At 44.5% G+C, this 20,417-nt stretch overlaps 1 protein-coding gene across 1 annotated transcript in view; it reads right to left on the bottom strand.

Annotated features, from left to right (window-relative positions):
• LOC127571367 (uncharacterized) overlaps positions 1-20,417 on the bottom strand; it is an 89,153-nt gene that overhangs the window by 27,877 nt on the left and 40,859 nt on the right. Inside the window, exons 12-13 of the mRNA XM_052017679.1 lie at positions 20,035-20,142; positions 18,769-18,907 (exon numbers count right to left, since the gene is read on the bottom strand). Coding sequence (XP_051873639.1) covers positions 18,769-18,907; positions 20,035-20,142 — 247 coding nt within the window. The remainder of the gene's footprint in view (positions 1-18,768; positions 18,908-20,034; positions 20,143-20,417) is intronic.

The raw sequence follows: 20,417 nt of genomic DNA, 5'->3' as shown, positions 1-20,417 counted from the left end.
AAAAGCAAATCTGGATAATTACTCTTAACAATCAGTGTACTCTCAGTCATTGGCACAGTGATAGAAAATGCATTAACAGTGCTATCAAGCTGCACTCTCTTACCAAAACCTAGTTTGAACTTCCTCAGGACCAATCAACTTCAGACGTCATCACAACCTTAGTAGAAACATGGATAAAACAGTTGGTTCTAGAGGTGAAAGTGACTGCCCTTAATATCAAGGCAGTATTTGGACTACAGAAGCAGGAATAAAACCGAACTCAATGGGCATCAAGAGGAAGACACTCTAGTGACTGGAGTCAAACCTTGCATAAAGCAAGGTAGAGTCACAGAGATACACAGCATGGAAACAGGCCCTTCGGCCCACTGAGTCCATGTTAAACATCAACCACCCATTTACACTGATCCTACATTAATCCCACTTTTTCTTCTTCCCACATCCTCAGCAACTCCTCTGAGATTCTACACACACACTGAGTAATTTACAGTGGCCAATTAACCTACCAACCCACACATCTTTGGGATGTGAGGGAAAAAAATGGAGCACCCAGCAGAAACCTATGCATCACAGAGAGAACGTGTAATCTCTGCATAAACAGCACCCAAAGTGAGAATTGAACTCGGGTCTCTGGCACTGTGAGGCAGCGGCTCTACTTAGTTGTGCCACTGTGCCACCTCCAAATCAAGATGGTGGTGGTTGGTGGAGGTCAGTCCTCCCAGTCCCAGGACGTCACTGCAGGAATTCCTCAGGGTAGTGAACTGGGCCTAACTGTCTTCAGCTGCTTCATCCATGGTCTTCCTTCCATTTAAGGTCAGAAGTGGGGACATTTACTCCATGGGGCAAGACCCAGACAAAATTCAGGGCTGGGCTGCTAAGTGGCATATTGTATCCGGGCCACATCAAGTGCCAGACAAATGCCATATGCAACATCAGAAAGTCCATCCACTTCTGCTCACCTTGACATTCATTGCATTCAAATGCACCACCTCCACCGCTCCTCCTCATCCCTACCCAACCAATCATCATAATCCTGTGGGTCACCACTGACCAGGAACTTGTCTTGGTCAGCCACATAAATAGCTTGCTGTAAAACTGGGTATTTTGCAACAAGTTATTCACCTCCTGGTTCCCTATCTATTCACAAGATGCATTGCAGCAACTCTCAGAACAACGGAAGCCTCTTCAATAACAGCTCCCAACCCACAATCTCCACTGACTAGAAAGACAAAGGCAGCAGGTGTATGGAAAGGCCATCAGCTAAATATTCCCCTCCAAACTGCACACAATCCTTAGGGAAAACCAAAATCACTGCTCATTCCATTGTCACTGGAGTTAAATCGTGGACCTCGAACAGCAGCATGGAGTACCTTCACCACATGGACTGTAGTGGTTCTCGAGCACAACTGGGGTCTGGCATTATGTAGAGTCTCTGCCAACAGTGGGCACAACCTGAGAATGATTAAAAATTATAAAGGCTAAATGGTAGCAAATGTAAAGAAAGAAATTAGAAAGAAATGGGCCAAAATTTATTGAGTGATTCTTCTCCTTTAAGTTCACGTCCATATAAAATTCAGAACCACTCTACACAGATGTATGAGGCATAAATGTGCTACCACAGGGATTTGACACAGATGTCTAGACGATGTTACACTTTACTCTCTTCCAGTCATCATTACAAAGCTGGTGGAACTTTAGTGTAGTGGTTAGCATAATGCTTTACAGTGCCAGCGACCAGGGTTCAAATCCGGCCGCTGTCTGTAAGGAGTTTGTACGTTCTCCCCGTGTCTGCGTGGGTTTCCTCTGGGTGCTCCGGTTTCCTCCCACATTCCAAGGACGTACGGGTTAGGAAGTTGTGGGCATGCTATGTTGGCGCTGGAAGCATGGTGACACTTGCGGGCTGCCCCCAGAACATTCTACGCAAAAAGATGTATTTCACTGTGTGCTTCGATGTACATGTGACTAATAAAGATATCTTATCTTATAACTCCTCCAGAAACTAAATGGATGGAAATCAGATAGAATTGCTGGAGGAACTCAGTGAGTTAGGCAGCATCTGTGGAAGGAGAAGGATGGTTGACATTTCAGATCGAGACTGATGCAGGGTTTTGACCGGAAAGGTTGACCATTTCTCTGCCTCCACAGATGCTGTCTGACCTGCTGAGTTTCTCCAGCAGTTTGTTTTTAGTTCTAGAGTACAGCACCTGCAGTCTCTTGTGTCATCATCAGACAGAACTGATTGTTTTTATCCTTTGCTAATCTACACACAGATTAAAATTTGCCTCAATTCTATGGATTAAGAATGTGTTTTGGTACAGAAACTGGAGAAACGACACATTAAATTTGCTCTGGTATTTATTTCCACTTGAGCAATCTAGTCTATTTCCACAAACTACTTAGTTCCCAACTAAAGGCCATAGAGCACATTCGAACTTAATTAGTTCAGATATTTTACTCAGAAAACAAGGATAGATCTGAACTGGGAAGTTCACCAGTCGCCCAGTAAGCACCAGCAGAATAATAATCACCAGTCATAGGTGGAAGGAAGCTAATTAAATCACTGAGACTCAAAATGATGAACTTTAATTGGGAAACTTAGAAAGACTACACTGGTTCTCCACAGTGTTCTGATTTGTTGGTTCTCTTGGTCCTCTGGTCTGAACTCTCACTGGGACATCCCCACTGGTATTTTTAAAAAATGCCTCCACTTGGGCAGGGAACCTGGTGTGAATCCCTATCAACACACACAAAAAGTGCTGGAGGAACTCAGCAGGTCAGCCAGCATCAATGGAGAGAAATAAACAGTCGACATTTCGGGTCGAGACCTCATGAAGGGTCTCGACCCAAAATGTTGACTGTTTATTTCCCTCCAAAGATGCTGCCTGACCTGCTGAGTTCCTCCAGCATTTTGTGTGTGTTGCTCCAGATTCCAGAATCTGCAGAATCTCTTGTGTCTCTGGTGTGAATCCCTGTTCTCTGCTTGTGCTCCAATGTAGCAGTGAATTGTCTATGGTTCAGTGTGGAGAGGCTGGCAGTGAGGGATGGCTTTGGATGGGTCAGAGTGAGAAGGTATTGGTTTTGGTTTATTATTGTCACTTGTACCGAGGTACAGTGAAAAGTGTGTCTTACAAACTGATCGTACAGGTCAATTCATTACACAGTGCAGTTACATTGAGTTAGTGCAAAGTGCATTGATGTAGTACAGGTAAAAACAGTAACAGTACAGAGTAAAGTGTCACAGCTACAGAGAAAGTGCAGTGCAATAAGGTGCAAGGTCACAACAAGGTAGATCGTGAGGTCATAGCTCATCTCACTGTATAGGGGAACCATTCAGTAGTCTTATCATAGTGGGGTAGAAGCTGTCCTTAAGTCTGGTAGTACATGCCCTCAGGCTCCTACCCGATGGAAGAGGAGAGAAGAGAAAATGTCCCAGGTGGGTGGGGTCTTTGATTATGCTGGCTGCTACACCAAGACAACGAGAGGTAAAGACAGAGTCCAAGGAGGGGAGGCTGGTGTCCGTGATGCGCTGGGCTGTGTCCACAACTCTCCGCAGCTTCTTGTGGTCCTGGGCAGAGCAGTTGCCATACCAAGCCGTGATACATCCAGTTAGGATGCTTTCTACGGTGCATCGGTAAAAGTTGGTGAGAGTCAAAGGGGACAAACCAAATTTCTTTAGCCTCCTGAGGAAGTAGAGGCACTGGTGAGCTTTCTTGGCCATGGCATCTATGTGATTTGACCAGGACAGGCTGTTGGTGATGTTGGTGAACTTGAAGCTCTCAACCCTCTTGACCTCAGCACCATTGATGTAGATAGGTGCATCTACACCGCCCCCTTTCCTGAAGACAATGACTAGCTCTTTTGTTGACATTGAGGGAAAGGTTGTTGTCATGACATCACTCCGCTAAGCTCTCTATCTCCTTCCTGTACTCCGACTCATTGCTGTTTGAGATACAGCCTACAACAGTGGTATCATCTGCAAACTTGTAGATGGAGTTAGAGCAGAATCTGGCCACACAGTCATGAGTGTATAGGGAGTAGAGGGCTGAGGATGCAGGCTTGTGGGGCACCAGTGTTGAGAATAATTGTGCCAGAGGTATTGCTGCCTATCCTCACAGATTGCGGTCTGTTTGTTAGAAAGTCAAGGATCCAGTCACAGAGGGAGGTGTTGAGTCCTAGGTCTCGGAGTTTGGTGACAAGCTTTCTTGGAATTATTGTATTGAAGGCACAGCTGTAGTCAATAAACAGTATGTGTCTTTACTGTCCAGATGCTCCAGAGCTGAGTGTAGGGCCAGGGAGATGGCATCCTCTGTAGACTTGTTTCGTCGATAGGCGAATTGCAATGGGTCCAGGTTGTCTGGTAGGCTGGAGTTGATGCGTGCCATGTGGTAGATGCGAGGATGTGGTAGAAGTCGCTGCCTCCCCCTCTCTCTTTGTCTGTTTACATCACTCTCTCTTGCCCAGAGATTTTTCAGGGCAACAACTCAACAGTAATCACTAGCAAAGAACAAACGGTGGGTGAAAAGGATACAGCAGCTTCTACCACGTCCAACAGGAGGTGATGACAGAGATGGTAGGATCTGGGTGGTCTGTCAGTGCTGGGAGCAGGTGCTGCCAGTCTCCAGCAATAGGACACACTCTGTGCGACCAGGGTGCAGCCCAATCCTCACACCTCACCGCTGAGTGACCACACCCCTTACCCAGCCTGCCCAACCCCACCCTTCACAAGCAGCCGCTCTACGCAGAGCCATGTTGCAATTCATTGTCAGGCTCAGGAACAGCTACCTTCCTGCAACCATCAGGTTTGTGAACTGATCTGCACAACCCTAACCCTACCTCAGCAGTGGAACACTATGGACCTCCCCTTGCGCTACCATGGACTTGTCTCTGATTGTGTCTTTGTTTTTTTGCCCTAAGGTCTTGTTTTTGCACAGGTCTTTATTCTCTCCCTCTATCTTCACTGTCTTGTGTAATTTATGTATAACTTATTTAGAATTTATATTCTGTGTGTTGTCTGTACCTACGTGCCTGTGATGCTGCTGCAACTAAGTTTTTCATTGTGCCTGTACCTCACTGCACTTGTGCACCTAACAATAAACTCAACTTGACTTGATTTGTATCATTTCCCAGCACAGGAGTACTGTCAATAACACATCAATTATAAATAATGACTCTTTTGAGCTCTAATCCTGTTAGCGTCCTTGTGAACTTATCTGCATACCATTTCTGTGTCTGCTAATGATGGCCAGCTTTATTCCTTGGCATGTATTTATCCATCTCATTTTGGATTCAAAAATCAACCAATCCCCTCTTCCTATTGCCATTGTTTTGTTCTTCTGTTTGTGTTTAAGTTTTGCTTGCTTCATGCTCAAGTTAACGAGCACAACAAGCTGCAGTTAAAAAAAGCCCTGCTTCAGGCTAAGAGCATGGTCGTGATTATGTGTTTTTTTGCTTTGCAATGAAGCTGAATGTGCTTATTGATGTGCTTCGGAGAAGAACTGAACAGGCAACAAGATGGTCAGGATTAAATCATAACACATGTGAAGGGACTTGTTGAGAATAATTCAAACATTCTGAAACGCACAAATGCCAAAATGGAATGCTTACTTCTAGATCCGCAATAGAAGAGATTTAAGAGAACACTCCCTTTGCAGAGTTTCACTTTCTCAACAAATCTTTATCAACAGAGCTAACCATTACTGCATTTTGTAGGGAGTTCCAATGATATTGCTCTCTGTGCCATAAAATTCCACAATCAGTTCCCCTTTCCAGACATGAATGTGCTGCTTTATCAGACACTTACAAAGTGACTAACCAATATCCATTTATTATCTACTGTTATGTAGCACAAAAAAAAGCCCTTTGGCCCATCAAGTTGATGCTGACCATCATGAATCCACTTACACTAATCCCATTTTTTCCTCCTGCATCAACTCTTCCTGAATTTCTTGCTATCTTGGGGCAATTCACAGTGGCCAATTAATCTCCTGACTAGCATGTATTTGGCACAAGGGCAGAAATCGGAGCACCCATGGGAAAACCATGTGGTCATAGGGAGAACATGCAAACTCCACCCAGGCAGCACCCGAGGTCAGGATTGAACCCAGGTCTCTGGAGTTGTGTGGCAGCCAAGTTACCTGCTGCGGAAGAGTTGAATACAATCATTCAGCAAGGGTACTATAGCAATTCTGTAGTTCGTATTGTCAGAAACATAGAAATTGAGAAAAGAGAAGCACGTGTAGGCTATTTGGCCTTTCAAATGTGCTGCACTATTCAATAAAATCATGGATGATTACCAAATGAATTGTCAATAAATCCTTTGATTATGTATCCAATTTAGGACAACATCTTTGGTCACTTCACTTTAAACAAATGCACATCAAAAAAAGACAAAATTATTTTAAGTAAATAAAATGTGAAAACTAAAATGCTTTCTTACATCAGTCTATTGTTTTGGGCTCATGGTTTTTCATCAAAACTGGGAGAAGTTAGTGATGAAGAGGTTTAAGGTGCAGAGAAATGTGCAGGTGTCTTGTACAACTTATGTACAACTGATGTTCTTGTGTTGTCTGTACGTATATGCTCGTGATACTGCTGCAAGCAAGTTTTTCATTGTACCTCTACTTCTCAACTTGACTTGACTTGAGGTGGGGGAGAGAATGGAGGGAAGAACTGTGACACAGTGAAGGTAGGAAAGAGCAAATGACAGAAGGAGTGATAGTGCAAGGAGAAAGAGAGCAAGAACAGATTGTGGACATAGTCACAGTGACTCCCAGTGCACTCTGAGTTACGTATATACTTTTCCATTCAGATTCTGCTAATGGACAAACTCACTCTCATTGTGCAGATATATATATCAGAGGGAATTAATTCTGCCAGAATTCTGATGAAATTCTGATGATGGATCTTTAACCTCAAACATTAACTGTTTCTCTTTCCACAGATGATGCCTGACCTGCTGAGCATCTACATGAGGCCCTGTCTCAAGAAGATGGCACCTATCATCAAGGATGCCACAACCCAGGTTATGTCTTCTTCCCACTGCTACCGTCGGGCAGAAGGTACAGAAGCCTGAAGTCCCACACCACCAGGTTCGGGAACAGCTACTTTGCTACAACCATCAGGTTCTTGAACAAACCTCCACAACCGTAATCACTACCTCAGCAATGGAACATTACAGACCGCCTCTTGCATTGCCATGGACTTGACTCCGATTATGTTTTTTTTGCATTAATGTCTTGTTTTGCATAGTCTTTTTCTTCACTGTCTTGTATAATTTATGGATAATTTATGTTTGTCTATTGGCTGAATCCATATGCCTGTGATGCTGCTGCAAGCAAGTTTTTCATTGTACCTGTACCTCACCATACTTGTGCACATGGCAATAGACTCGACTTGTGTCTGGACTTGATTTGACTTGAAATTCAAAAGACAATTTGTTACCTTTACCAGGAACAGATATAATGGGTCAAACCCAACTCTGCAGTTCCAACACTTAGGGAATTATCTTAAAACCACACAGAATGGGCTGGGTCCAACCTGGATCCCAGGGGACCAACCCCAAGATTCCCATGTCCTTCTCCATTTCTCTGTATCCTTGCAAATCATCCCTTAATACACACCCATCAGCCCTTTACACTGGGGTGTAGCCAGCAGCCAATTAACCTGCCACCGTGCATGCCTTTGGGACGTGGGTGGAAACTGGAGCACCCTTGGGCACAGGGAAAATGTGCAAACTCCACACAGACAGCTCCGGAGGTCAGGATCCAACCCAGGACCTTTTTTTTTAATACAAACGTTTATTCGATAAAAGCACTACAAAAGGACATCCAGTGCCAAAATACAACAACTAATACAGAAAGTTGAAGGGAAACAATGCAAACTGCAGAACTACAGCCAGCCCAGGACCCTGGAGCAGTGAGGCAGCAACGCTAACCTGAACTGGAATATTTCTCCCCTACTTTGAGGATTATTAAGATTTTTGGTTTCCCCGAGATAGTATATTCAAGAGTCGAGAGCAGAGAGATAGTCTCGTTCCATTCACGCTTTTCCCAGACTCACAGCACAAACCTGGTACTGGAGAACTTTGCTGGAGTTACATTAAAGTTATCAAGCAGTCGAGCCGTCGGGGCGAATAATTGGACGCCTTTTCCAAACAAAGATTTCAAATTTAACAGTGTACAGTTAACTTACATGGCTTTGCTTGTTGGGGGTCCATAAGTTACAGCTCCGGACTTTCTGTTGTTCGCTAGTCCACAAGCCTTATAGTCGATCACAATTGCTAACGCCCCGCGGACTCCTTCTTCCGAGAAACAGAAAGCAACTTGTGGCAGAGTGTTAACAGCTCTACTTCTTGGCACTCCGTTATAAAAAACACTGGCCAGACATTATGTGCTGCGCGTACAATGCAATCACACAGCTTCCACTGTACTGGCATCTATTAATACAATATTTGGGGCGTGTCTAAATCCCGACTCCAGACGTGTTCTGCAGGGCACCCCTCTCCCTCCACTCCCATTCCCCCATCCCTCTCCACCACACCCACCCTCCCTAACCTACTGTCTGTCCTCCACCTTTCTCCACTAATATTCCCTCTTCCCCACTCTTCCTCTTCTCTACCCCGCACTCTTATTTATCGTCCCGTCTCTTGCCACCCACGCTCCCCTTTCTCTCTCCATCCTCTCCCCTCACTCTACCACTACTTCCTTCTCTGCCTAGGCTGCTACCCCTTTTCCTCCACTCTCCCCCACTCCTGCCCTGCCCTCCCTACCTTCCCATCCCATCTCTCTCTCCAGTCAACACTCTCTCTATCTCTGCACCCCTTTCTCTCCACTATCCCTCTCTCTAGTCCCCTTCCCTTATTTTACAGATGTTTACTTCCTTCCATTTGTTGATCCTGTTGACAATGACTCTGAGCTGGGTCTTTGTGTGTGCACACAGGCAAGCTTCATCGAAGCACTGCTGCTCGATGACAGAAACTGGAGTGATTTGGGTTCTGGGCTGGAAATGATGGCAGTTGAACAGCTTTCCATTTGTCTTGTAGGTTCATTCAGCTCTGGAGGGAGGTATGTTGGAGGCGAGGAAGCAAGAAGGATTGGGGAAGGTGTTGGAGCAATGGCATAGCCTTGCCTAACCCTAGTCTGCACCTGGAATAGTTCTGTGGTGGAATTGTGAGTTAGATTCAGGGCTTGCACTTTATCATAGACCCTCAAGTCATACACCCAGCAACAGCCTTTCAGCCCACCACGTCCATGTCAACTATCAAATATCCATCAATACTCTCTCCCACAGCAGTCATTCCCTCTTGTCTCCCCCTTCCATCGAACAGAAGACACAAAAGCTTGAGAACACATAAGACCAGGCTCAAGGACAGCTTCTACCCTACTGTTATAAGACCCTTGAATAGATCTCTCATACATCACAGATGAACTCTTGACCTTCCATTCTACCTTGGCGTGGCCCTCGCACTTTATTTGTCTACCTGCAAAGCACTTCCCTGTAACTGTAACACTATGTTCTGCATTCTATTATTTTTTCCCTTTTCTACTACTGCAGTGTACTTATGTATGGAATGATCTGTCTGGATGACATGCATACAAAAGCTTTTCACTGTATCTCAGTACATGCGACAATAATGAACCAATTACCAATTATCATTACTATTTTCCAGCAGTTGGCCCATAACCCTCTATGACATGGTGTTTCAAGTGCTTATCTAAATATCTCTGCCCATCACTCTTTCAGGTAGAGTGTTCCAGATTTCAAACACCCACTAGCTGGAAAAAAGTGATCATCAAATCCATTCTAAATCTCCTAACCTTTACCTTAACCCATGCTCTCTGGTCATAGGCATCTCTGCTAAGGAGAAAAGTTTCTCACATCTACCCTCTCTATGCCCTTCATAATGTTGTATACCTCAATCAGGTCACACCTCAGCCTCCTCTGCTCCAAAGAAAATCAACCTTACCTATCCAGTCTCTCCTGATAGCTGAACTGCTCCACCTCAGGCAACCCCCTGGTGTATTTCCTCTGCGCCCTCTACAGTGCAATAACATTCTTCCTACAGTAGGATCAGAACTGCAGTCCAGCAGTAGCAGACCTTGAATGGAAACAAATGTACTGCGGGATGGTGTCAAGGACACTCCAATCCAGAGTTAACGTTTGAGGCGTTGTTCAAAATGTTCCTTCTAGCCACCCTGTCTGCCTTGCAGTCTTTGATAAGTTCTCCATTCTGTTCTGTCAATGGGGTGTCCACCAGATGTCTATCTGCTCACTATCCCTCTTCCTTTACTTGGGTAAGGTGGTGGCGCAGGTGTTAACTTACTGGGCCAGTAATTTAGGAACCCTCACCAACAATCCAAGGTACTGTTTTCAAATCCCACCATGGCAGCTGTGGAATTAAACAGTTAATCAGTAAATAAATTCGGGGTGGGGGGAGGGGTGAGGAAACCTGTCAGTTGTAACGACATCCACAAAGCTATGGGATTGTTGCAGAAGGCCCATCTTGATTTCTGATGATGCATCACAGGTTGGTATGGCAACTGCTCTGCCCGAGACTGCAAGAAATTGCAGAGAGATGTGAACACAGCCCGGTCCATCACAAAAACCAACCTCCCCTCCATTGACTCCATCGACACTTCCGGCTGCCTCGGGAAAGCAGCCAATGTAATCAAGGAGCCCTCCCACCCTGGTCATTCTGTCACCTCCCCTCTCCCATTGGGCAGAAGATATAAAAACCTGAGAGAACGTACCACCAGGCTCAAGGACAGTTTCTATCCCGCTGTTATCAGACTCTTGAACAGACCTCTCATAAGCTAAAGATGAATTCTTGATCTCCCAATTTAGCTCGCACTGGCCCTTACACTTTATTTGTTTACCTGCACTGCACTTCTGTAACTGTAAAATGATGTTCTTCATTCTGTTTTCTTTTTATTACCTCAACGTGTGGCATGACCTGTCTGGATGGCACACAGACAAAAGTTTTTCGTTGTATCTCGGTAGATGTGACAATAATAAACCAATCCAATCCAACCATGGGAAGGAAATTTTCTGAAAGTTAGATTTGTAATTTTTGAAGTGTATAAGAATGAGGGTGACCTCACTGAGGGCATCACAAAGTAGATGTTGAGATACATCTGCTAGTGAAAGAGTCTCAAACTGTACAAGATTGGGTGGGGGTGGGGGGGGAGTGGGGGGGGAAGGAGGCAGTAATTTAAAACTAAGGTGCCAAGAATTTCTTTCCAGCAGAGGGTGGTGAATCTCTGGGGTTCTCTATCCCAAGGGGTTGCAGAGCTTGGATCACTGCAGGTAATTAGAAAGGAAATAGACAAATTTTTGAAAGATCAGGGCTTTGTGGAACATGCACAGCTGAGGCCTGGGGCAGATCTGTCATGATCTTGAATTTAGGGAGCTGGTGGCCTACTCCTGCCTTCTTATGTTCTTGTGCATGTGCATTTGCTCATATTATATTCCATTTATCATCTTTTTTCCCCTCCCCTGACCTATGAATACCTCTCTACAAACTGTTTGTATCCCTGGCATCTGCAATCTTTAGTGAGTTGGGGGGGGGGGAATTTAAGATAAAATTAAGATATCCTTACTAGTCACATGTACGTCGAAACACACAGTGAAATGCATCTTTTGCATAGTGATTTGGGGGGGCAGCCCGCAAGTGTCGCTGCACTTCTGGCACCAACATAGCATGCGATTTGCTCCAAATGGGGGTAAAGAGGTGCTGCGTGATTTCAATTCTAAAGAGTTTGTTCTGATTTTAAATTTATGGTCTATTGTTCTGGCTTCTGGTTTAAAAATGAGCAAAAGATTTGTAGCAAATATAGTACTGGTTGTGAACATTGCTTTAAGGCTGTAACCCCTTTAAACATTGTGTCATGTGACAAACTGCTCTTTGGATTACAATAATGTACTGTCTTTAGTAACTTCAAAAATAATCTAGGAGAAGCCCTTGAATAAATGCCGCAGAACTTGTTTGAGTTCCTTGTGCATCCGTCTGTGCATTCTGTAATAGAATTTGTCAAAAGCTTAAGAAGCCACTGAGCATGCACATTTTACACTGGTGATGAGGACAGCAATCGTGAAGAATCACAGTCAGCAAAAGGGACAAAATTGGCAAGGATGTTGTGTGACTACAGGACTGTGTTGAGACTGTGAAGCTGCCAATAAGGTGCAGTCATGTGACTGCAAAAAAAAAGACAACCCATGCTGCTGTCCGCCAACCGGATCCCCACCATCTGGGTCATGCCCACTTCTCGCTGCTACCTCAGGCAGGAGGTACAGAAGCCTGAAGTCCCATACCACCAGGTTCAGGAACAGCTACTTGCCTACAATCATCAGGTTCTTGAACCGACCTGCACAACCCAAACCCTAAATCAGCAACGGAATATTACAGACCACCTCTTGCACTGCCATGGACTTGTCTCTGATTGTGTTTTTCTTTTGCGGTAATGTCTTGTCTTGCACTCTTTTTCTTCACTGTCTTGTATAACTTATGTATAATTTATGTTCTGTATGTTGTCTGTACCTGTGATGCTGCTGCAAGCAAGTTTTTAATTGCAACTGTACCTCACCGTACTTGTGCACATGACAATAAACTCGACTTGACTGGACAAAGTTTAACAGTTAAAAATGGCAGTCATATTGGGACTGGTTATATTGGGAATTGCAAAGTAGGCAAAAAAGGCAAGGTAGCCCTTCCACTTGTACATTAATTGTTTTTCATCATTGAAAAACATGTGGACTATGATGGGCCTTGACCCAAAATGCTGCCTGTCCATTTCCCTCCACAGATGCTGCCTGACCCACTAAGTTCCTCCAGCAGCTCGTTTTTTGCTCCAGATTCCAGCATCTGCAGTCTCTTGTGTCTCCAGATATGAGAGGATGTTCCCCATTGTGAGAGAGTCCAGAACTAGGGGCCATGATTTCAGAATAAGGGGTCACCCTATCCCCTTTAAGGAAGACATCCCTCTCTCTCAGTTTCTCCGCTGTATCTATTCTCAAGGTGAGCCTTTCCGTTCCAGGACCTCTGAAATGCTCTCCTTCCTCAGGAAGTATGCCTTCCCTTCTACCGTAGTTGATGGAGCCTTCATTGCATTTCCTGGACACCTGCTCTCACCCTCTCCTCCCCCCAGACAGGATAGAGATGGAGTTCCCTTTCTCCTCACCTTTCACCCCACCAACCATCACATCCAGCATATCATCCTTCCGCATTTCCGCCAGCTGTAAAGGGAATCACCACCAGCCACATCTTCCCACTTCTTCCCACTTTCTGCAGGGTTCACTCTTTCCGTGATTTCCTTCATCCCTCCTGACCCACCCCTCCCTGTCGCCAGGTACTCTCCCCTGTAACCATAGGACGTGCAACACTTGTTCGTACACCTCCTCCTTCACCTCCATTCAGGGACGTAAACAACCTTTCCAGGAGAGGAAGAGATTCATGTGCATCTCCTCGACCTCATCTATTGCATTCAGTGCTCCTGATGTGGCCTCCTCTAATTCAGCAAGACCAAGTGTAGACCAGGTGCAGCACCTGTGCTCTGTCTGCAGTGGTCACCTTGAGCTTCTGGTTGAATGTCACTTCATCTCCCCTTCCCATACCAACCTGTCTGTCCTTGGCCTTCTTCATTGCCAGGGTGAGGTCAAACACAAACTAGAAGAACAGTACCTCTTATTCTATTTGGGTAGCCTACAACCCAATGGGATGAACGTTGAATTTTCCAGCTCCAGGTCACCCTCTCTCCCTGTGTTCCCTTCCCACACCTACTGATCCACCTCTCTCTTCTCTTTCTTATTTTCAACTGCCCGTCATCCATACACATACCAACCTCGGTTTCTTCTTCCTTGGCCCACTCCCCCATCTGCTTCCATCTGCCCATCACACCTCCCTCATCCGGTTCTACTTATCACCTTCCAGCCTCCACCTCCACCTCCCAGTCTCTACCTTCCCCCTCCCCTCCCTCCACCTAGCTCCACCTGCCCATTGGTTTTTGTCCCCTTATCTATTTCCACCTATCACCCACCAGCCTCTGTCTCTAAACTCCCCTCCCTGGCTCCACCTGCCCATCATCCCCCACCTCACCAGCCCCGTTCACACCACTGCCTCTCACCTCTTTACACTGGCTATCTTCCCTCTACACTCACAGTCCTGATGCTGGGTCTCGATCCAAAACGTCGACCGTCCCCCAAAGAAACCATTCAACCCGCTGAGTTCCTTCAGCAGTTTGCTTTATGCTCCAGATTCAGGTTTTACTTTATTGGTGTTTGAGGATGTAAATTGGCCATTGCATTTCCTACAATTCACTACACTTCAGCTGTGGTGCTTTGCATTGGTTTGATACCACATGAGGTTTTAAATGACCAACCCCTACTCTTGTGATGTCTTCTCCTTTGAGATTTTCTCACCAGTGGAAACACCTCAAACATCTACTCTATCTTGCCCCCTAAGGGTCATATATGTTTCAAGAAGATGACCCCTTATACTTCTGAATTCCAAAGAAAATAGATCAAATGGTGGTTGGCGGTGCAAATTACCGTGTTACTGTAACTACTTTAGTCCCACTGCATCCCTCTCATCTTTGACCTTTCCAGCCTCCTGAATGCATTCAACATTACCCCTCCAAGTCCCACTTACTCCAGCCTCCTCTCCTTGCACAGGTCTTCTCCACCTATAAACCTACGGTGATAGATGAAGCTCCTTCCAACCCTTCTCAACTCCAGCCAAAACATAGAAGGATTTCGACCAAATGCTGGTATAGATGGGTACGATGGTTGGCATGGACATGGTGGGCTGAAGGGCCTGCTACTGTACTCTCTATGACTCTCCAACCACCTTCATTTCCCAAGGTGCAAGATCTTGGAGGCAAATGAAAAGCATGTTCCGCTTCTTTCTCCATCAGCTAAACTTGTAGCTCCAAATGTGCTTCAACCATTGGTATTCGACCCCAACAATTTGGTCAATTCTATTCACGAGTCAGTCCTGGTTCGACAGGTCAGTGAGCCCTGCCATCTGTCCAGAGCTCAGCCCAGGGCTGTACAGTGAGGTGACCTGTAGCTTGCTGTTAGTACACAGTAGAAGGATGGAAGGCAATATTACACCTCCATCTTCATGTGGGAAATCCACAAAGGAAACAACAGCCAGAACAAGTTTGTTTGCAAGTCATAAAGATAGTGCAAAAATAAGGACACCACTTTCACAAACCTAACAAAAGTCAGTCACGCTTGCTGACTATGAGCAGTTAAAGTCTCCCCATAGTTAGCTAGTTTCTTTACACTCCAGTCCATGCATCAGGAGCACAGAGAGGCACTGTGTAATGTCAGGAGTGCAGCAACTCACAAACTACCCACCCCGTCGGGCACCTCTTGCCCCATCTGTGGAAAAGTCTGCAGGCCAACCTCATGAGTAAGCTGCAGTGTATTTGCTACAACTGCTGTTAACAAACGTTGGCATTCCAGTGGCTGAAATGGCAGTTACACAGCTCACAGTTCTGCTCAAAGTGAGTTAGTTACTGATGTACTAATCCTTGATTGTGGCCTATAACACATATGTGCAAGCCTTCCAGAATGACTCATTTCTGAAATCAAAAGCAGAATTATAGTCAAAGGGCACAGAAACAGATCCTTCAGCCCACAAAGTCCCCACCGACCATTCACTATTCATTTTTTTTAAACACTAATCCTACATTAATCCCATTTTAAAAATTCTCACCACATTCTCTTCAGCTCCCACCACATTCTACCACTCATCTACACACCAGGGGCAATTTACAGCAGCCAATTAACCTACCAACCCACATAACTTTGAGACCTTTTGGATGTAGGAGGAAACTGGAGCACCCAGGGGAAACCCACGCGGTCACAGGGAGAACATGCAAACTCCACACAGCTCCAGAGGTCAGGATTGAACCTGGATCTCTGGTGCTGAGAGGTTGTGGCCTTAACAGCTGTACCACTGTGCTGCCCATAGTGGATTACAAAATGCACAAACAAAATTATCAAATACAACATTTCATCATTAAACCCTCAAGTAGTCAACTTGATCTGTTCGGTTGTCAGTTGAGAACAGACAACTGCTGTAAAGTTTATTCTCCCACTCAATTTCAAAGTTCAATGTGCTTTCAGCTTCTGAAGTTTTACTGTGCTGAAATGGTGGGAGTGTGGGTTGGTGTGTGACTGGTGTAGGGTTCTGGTGTCTTTAATCATGTCCAAAGAAGCTGAAACTTACAAGCACTCCAGTCCCAGCCTGTAACTCTGGAGCATGGTTCTGGTCGCAAAGCTACCCAACCTGACCTCCCCTGCCTCAGACCGCACACCCTTCCAGTAATACATGGCTGACCTTGTGAGTATGCAAATAGTGAGGACTCAGTGAACTAATACACAATTCTGATGCCAAACCGATTACTGAATAATCAGATACCGGATTATTGATGGTTTAGTAGTTTGTAGGAACATAACCAGTGGAACTGATGTTGCTCAGTTGCCAATGGCGTCTCTGTCCAATCGTCCCCAGACCCCATTGCATGTCTGACCCAAAAATAAAAGCAGAACTGCTGGAAATACTCAGTAGCTGAGGCCACATCTGTGGGACGAGAAACAAGGTTAACATTCTCGTTCTGATAAGGGGTCTTCGACTTAAAACATGAGCTGTTTTTCTTTCCACAGATGTAACCTGTCCTGCTGAGTGTTTTCAGCATTTTTCTGTGTTTATTTTAGATTCCCAGCAACTGCAGTTTTTAGATTTGCATGTCTGACCCTGATCAATGTCATAACCCCTGATAGCTTTTCTCATTATGGTGTGTGACAACTAGGACCCTGTAAATGATAGAATGTTATTGTTAGTGAAAAGGGTAACCTTGCACCTTCCTGAGGCAGGGTCAACAGAATTTCTCAAATATGACGTGACTGACATTAGAATCTGAACACTGGAGATGTGAACAGTGAGGGAGAGATGGTTATGCTTCCAAAAAATGCTCAGAAACAACTATTGAGAACCTTTTTAATAAGTTTGATCCCTTACACCAAGTAGTAGACAGATGTCAGGATTAATTGCAACTAAGATGATAATTGTTTGAAAAGGTGCAGCCAAACAAATGTTAGTATAAAAACCATGATGTTCAGTGTAAGAAAAGTCAATCTGACCCATTCTTGCTCTCTCTCCACAACTTTACAATTATAAAAGAAACCCCACCATTGTCATAATGTGTGCAAGATAACATGGAGTAAGTTAAATTCTGTTTATAAGCTCGAAGGATTTACACCAATTGCATTACTAATGCACTTTAATGGGGTATTGGTATCAAAAGGCTACTTAAAAGAGTTGACCAGTCAGTCCTGTAGAATTATCCTATACTAGAATTATCCTTTAGTAATTTATTCTGTAGTATTATAGAATTATCCAAACAACTACTTGAATGAAAAAAATATTCAGAAAATATAGTTGTGTGGTAAAGCAACTAGGCTTCAAAATCCTCATTTAAAACTGAATTTGTTACAGCAATAGCATTTCCATTATTAATCCCATTTTCACCCTCTTCTTTCCTCTCTCAATCTGTCTCTTTACTCATCTCTTGATCTGTCTGTGTTTCTTTGCACGTGTCTCTCATTGCGTCTCTGTTTGTATATCAGCTTTCATCTGTTTGTCTCTCTGCCTGTGTCTCTTTTGATCTGTTCACTAGTGTCTCAATCTCTCCCTCTCTGCCTGTGTCTCTCAATCTCTCACTTTGCCTGCATTGCTCTTGGTCAGTCTGCCCATGTGTTTCACCAGCCACTCCTTCAGCAGTTCTTGTGAACTTTTATCTTCTTGACAAATCCAATTACGAAGCTAGAATATTACTTGTTAAAAAAAAATGCACAATCTCCAGCATCAAGCCTCATTAAAGTTGCATTAAGGAAGTATTCTGTACTTTCAGGAACCCGTTACAAAAATCAAATGTTTTTTCTGATATGAACACTAATGAAATCTGCCTATGCAACAGAACATACAGCACATCAATTACAAGCTTCGGTGGTGATCACCATTCTTTCAATATAAATGGAGGGAGATGACCAAGGCTGGACAGAGGATCAATCATCTTAAAGCCTTGCGTGTACTGCCAGCTCATGCCAACACAAAGCGGCATCAGAATCCTGGGACCATGTTACATTCCCACCAGAATTTGCAAAGCAAGGCTCCGTTACTGGAATTAGCCTTTTACAATGGGTTAATCCTGTGACCCAGGTTTCTGTCGTGAGGTTCCATACCATGTTTGAAGCCTTGGAAAACTGGCTCTCTTCTATACTGGAGAGATCCTTCTCCTTTTGCCCACTAACTCAGCCCAGTGACTCACACTGGGTAAGTTCTGCAAATGCTCCCAGTCATCGAAAATCTTATGTAAGTGGAGCCGAGAAAGGTAACATCAGAATCACGGGGAAGGTAATGAGTGAAGCTTCATCTCACCTCACCAGAGATCCACGTATCAACATTGGCCAATTTTATCCCTTACCCTCCACCCATTGTGCTGCCCATTCTGTTACACTGGCTGATCAAGGATAGAAGCAGGAGTAATCCTGGTCTAGGTCTCAATGGATTGGGTACTCAGTGAGAAACTCAGTGGCATTTATTGATCCTTTAGCACAGAACAATTGACTCAGGTTTAACAGATATAACTCATCAGTAAAGTGCAGAGTTTGATCTGGGATTTCTGTAGCCTAGTGGTAAGCTGAAGCTTCATGTGTATTTGATGGGCAGCACTGAAGGAATGGCAGTTTGGTCCCACTGGTATGCTTATAGAATGGTGCAGCAACACTTGGCAGGATAGTCAGGGGCATGCACTTTGTTGTCAACTCCGCATACAAAGTAATTGTATTCTTTTCCTTTCCATTCATAGTATACTTGAGTGATGGGAATGAACTCAATCGTCTGACGCTGCCAAAAGGAAAGAAAATTCATTTTAGTTAGACTTTGGGGTGAAGATTGGAGTCTGGGATTGGTTATTTGGACAAAGGCCAAATTTCCTTCTACATTAACTTCGCAAAACTTAAAAGCGTAAATGATTTCAATACCCGCTGATTCAAAATAGGGTGCAAATCAACAGCATCTTGCATTCATGCAAGGCCCTTAACATGATAAAATGTCCCAAGTTGGGTCAGCAGTGATAGCAAACAATATAGGACCTCAAATAGTGACATGAGGAGATAGTAGAATGTGGATAGACTTTAAGGCATGTCTGGAGAGAGAGGTAGTGAGATTTAGGGTGGAGTGTCCCAGTTTAGGGCCTTGTTGCAGCCACCATTGTTGGACCGATTAAAATCATATGAGGCAGGAGTTGCTTCAGTGAAAATACAGAAAACCTTTTCAGTATTGAGGCAAAATAAAGAAATTAGGGTCCCAGAGAGGGTGCAGAGATGATTTATTTGAATTGTTCCAGAGATGAGGAATTTCAGGTTAGACTGAAGAAGCTGGGGATGTACTCCTTGGGGCAATAAAGGTTCAGAGGACTTGCAACAAAAATGCGATTCAGGTGGGGTAAGTAGAGGGAAACTGTTCCCATATGTGTTTGTTTTAAGGATCAGGCAACGGAGATTTAAAGTGATGGACAAAAGTGAAAGGAGGGATGTTTTGATGCACAGTGACTGTGATCTAGAGGTCTCTAGTTGTAAGAGTGAAGGAAACACAACCTTTTAAGGCATTCAAAGGGGAACTGGACAGGTACTTGAGGGATGATAATGCACAGGGCTACAGTGAAAGAGCAGAGACAGGGGTTGGCTGGATTGAAGAGCTGGCATGGACTTAACGGATGATAATGCGCAGGGCTATAGGGATAGGGTGGGGGTATGGGATTGGCTGGATTAAAAATCCAGCATGGATTTGATACTCCAAGTTACCTCCTTCAATGCTGTAATGCATCTATGATTCTACAAAGCTATGAAGCAGGGTCAGATCACCCAGACTGGGTAAAAGTCCCAAAAAACCATCTTCAAATGAGGCAACAAAAGGTGTATGAGGAGCACGTGATGAGTTATTATGGGTTCCAGGCCCGACTTGAAACTCACCTGCTGGATTACGAGAGACGTTCTTGTTAGCTGGACCTGATGCTCCTGGATGGCCTTCCTTGAGGCCTGATTGATTTGAATTTCTGGAAACGTTACTATAGGACTGACCTAGGGTGACCAAGAAAGGAACAAAGACCATTTCAGTCCAGAAAATCAAGCCTGTAGCTCCAAGTCAGAACACTCATTGCTCAAACATTCATTGCCCAATTCTGATCCAACTCACTCCAAGTTGACCCAATTTTTGATTTTCACTGACCGAATTCCCTCTAATTCTTGATGTCATCAGTTTTGCAATGAAAACACAATCCAGTCCCCTTTAAGGAACAAGAGGTGTGAGATTTCAAAAGGCAGGCAAAATTTTAAATTATTTTTTGTCACAGTGG

Source organism: Pristis pectinata, chromosome 6 (genome assembly GCF_009764475.1).
Source record: "Pristis pectinata isolate sPriPec2 chromosome 6, sPriPec2.1.pri, whole genome shotgun sequence".
Classification (NCBI taxonomy): Eukaryota; Metazoa; Chordata; class Chondrichthyes; order Rhinopristiformes; family Pristidae; genus Pristis; species Pristis pectinata.
Note: the sequence above shows the minus strand (reverse complement) of the source record. Positions and strands in the feature narration are given on the sequence as shown.